The following is a 1,455-nucleotide window of genomic DNA, read 5'->3' as shown; positions in this document are numbered from 1 at the left end:
TAATTCTTCGAATCTTTTATTAGCACCCTCTAGGTGTGCTTCTTGTAAGTATAGCACTAACTCATTTACCTCGATATTATCTTTGTCTTGACTTGTTTTTCAATGGATTATGCTAACACTTTCTCAATTGGAGAGGACAAAACCTCTCCTTTCGAGATATTGTATATCAATTCGTCAATTAAATCAATTTGGTAACATTGTAAATCTTCGTGAGTGTGTTTCATAGCTTCAAATACATTAAATACTACATGCTATTTATTAAACTTGAGAATCAATTCTCCTATTTTTACATCAATCAAAGCTCTTCTCGTAGCCAGTAAGGATCTACCTAACAATAATGGTGTTTCGATATCTTTAGGCATATCCAATATGACAAAATCAACAGGAAAAAAATCATCAACCCTCACCAATACGTCCTCTAGTACTCCATATGGGTATGTGATTGATCTGTCAGCCAAAGTCAAAGTCATTTTCATAGGTTTTGGCTCTTCACAATTTAATATCCTCATCATGGACAATGGAATTAAGTTGATGTTGACCCCTAAGTCACATAGTTCCTGGCCAACTTTTAATGAACCTGTAGAGAAATGAATAGTAAGTCTACCTGGATCTGTTAGTTTAGGTGGCAGTTTACGTGGAATGAAAGTGCTACATTCTTCAGCTAGAGCAACATTTTCATCATCCTTAAATTTATGTTTACCATTTAGAAGCTCTTTCATGAATTAGGCATACACATGTATTTATTCCAGAGCATCAGAAAATGGAATATTCACTTGTAACACTGTGAGCATCTCCGTGAACTTTTTAAACTGCCTCACTTCCATTTCTCTTTTTGGTTTCTTCTTAATGATAGGGTATTATGGTTTGATGTAATCTGGTAATTTGGGATTTGGTTCATTGTTGATTTGTTGTTTGGTTCTCATAAAAGGTGAATCTTTATCAATGAATTTCTCTAGTGTGTCTCCTCTCACAATGGTTTCGCTTGAAATTTCCTCCTCTGTAAGTTTGATTTTTGTTTCCTCATCCTTCTCACTACTTTGTTCCATAATTCTTTTCAGCTTGTTTGTACTGAGAGCGGAGGGAACTGTGTGATTTCTTAATTCTATTGCATCACAATCTCTTATTTCCTTTATTAGTGATGTGATTTGTTGAGATATACTTGAAATTTTCCCTTCCGGTGTTTTCATTGACTCCTAATGCTTTTCACTCAACAAGTTCTAAAATTTATTAACCTGCAAAAATTCATTTTGTGTTACCAGCATAAATTTAGTCAACGTATCTTCCAACTAGGAGATTTTGATTTCTACTTTCATTTGTAGTGATCCCTAATTGAGATTTATGGTTATAGATTTTACTTCTCCTAGAAGTTGTTCTCTAACACAATTACCTACAAAATGTTTTTCCCCACAATTAGCACAAATTAAGAATCATTTTAGTTTAACCGTATCCTCTATA

At 33.7% G+C, this 1,455-nt stretch overlaps 1 protein-coding gene across 1 annotated transcript; it reads right to left on the bottom strand.

The window, feature by feature from the left end:
- Positions 1-251: 251 nt before the first annotated feature.
- Positions 252-719, bottom strand: LOC127104192 (uncharacterized). Its single transcript, XM_051041392.1, has one exon. It carries the CDS (start codon positions 717-719, stop codon positions 252-254), a length of 468 nt encoding a protein of 155 aa, XP_050897349.1.
- Positions 720-1,455: the final 736 nt, after the last annotated feature.

The sequence above is a fragment of the Lathyrus oleraceus genome, chromosome 7 (genome assembly GCF_024323335.1).
Source record: "Lathyrus oleraceus cultivar Zhongwan6 chromosome 7, CAAS_Psat_ZW6_1.0, whole genome shotgun sequence".
NCBI classification, from domain to species: domain Eukaryota; kingdom Viridiplantae; phylum Streptophyta; class Magnoliopsida; order Fabales; family Fabaceae; genus Lathyrus; species Lathyrus oleraceus.
The sequence above is the reverse complement of the archived record's forward strand: the minus strand, read 5'-3'. Positions and strand labels throughout refer to the sequence as shown.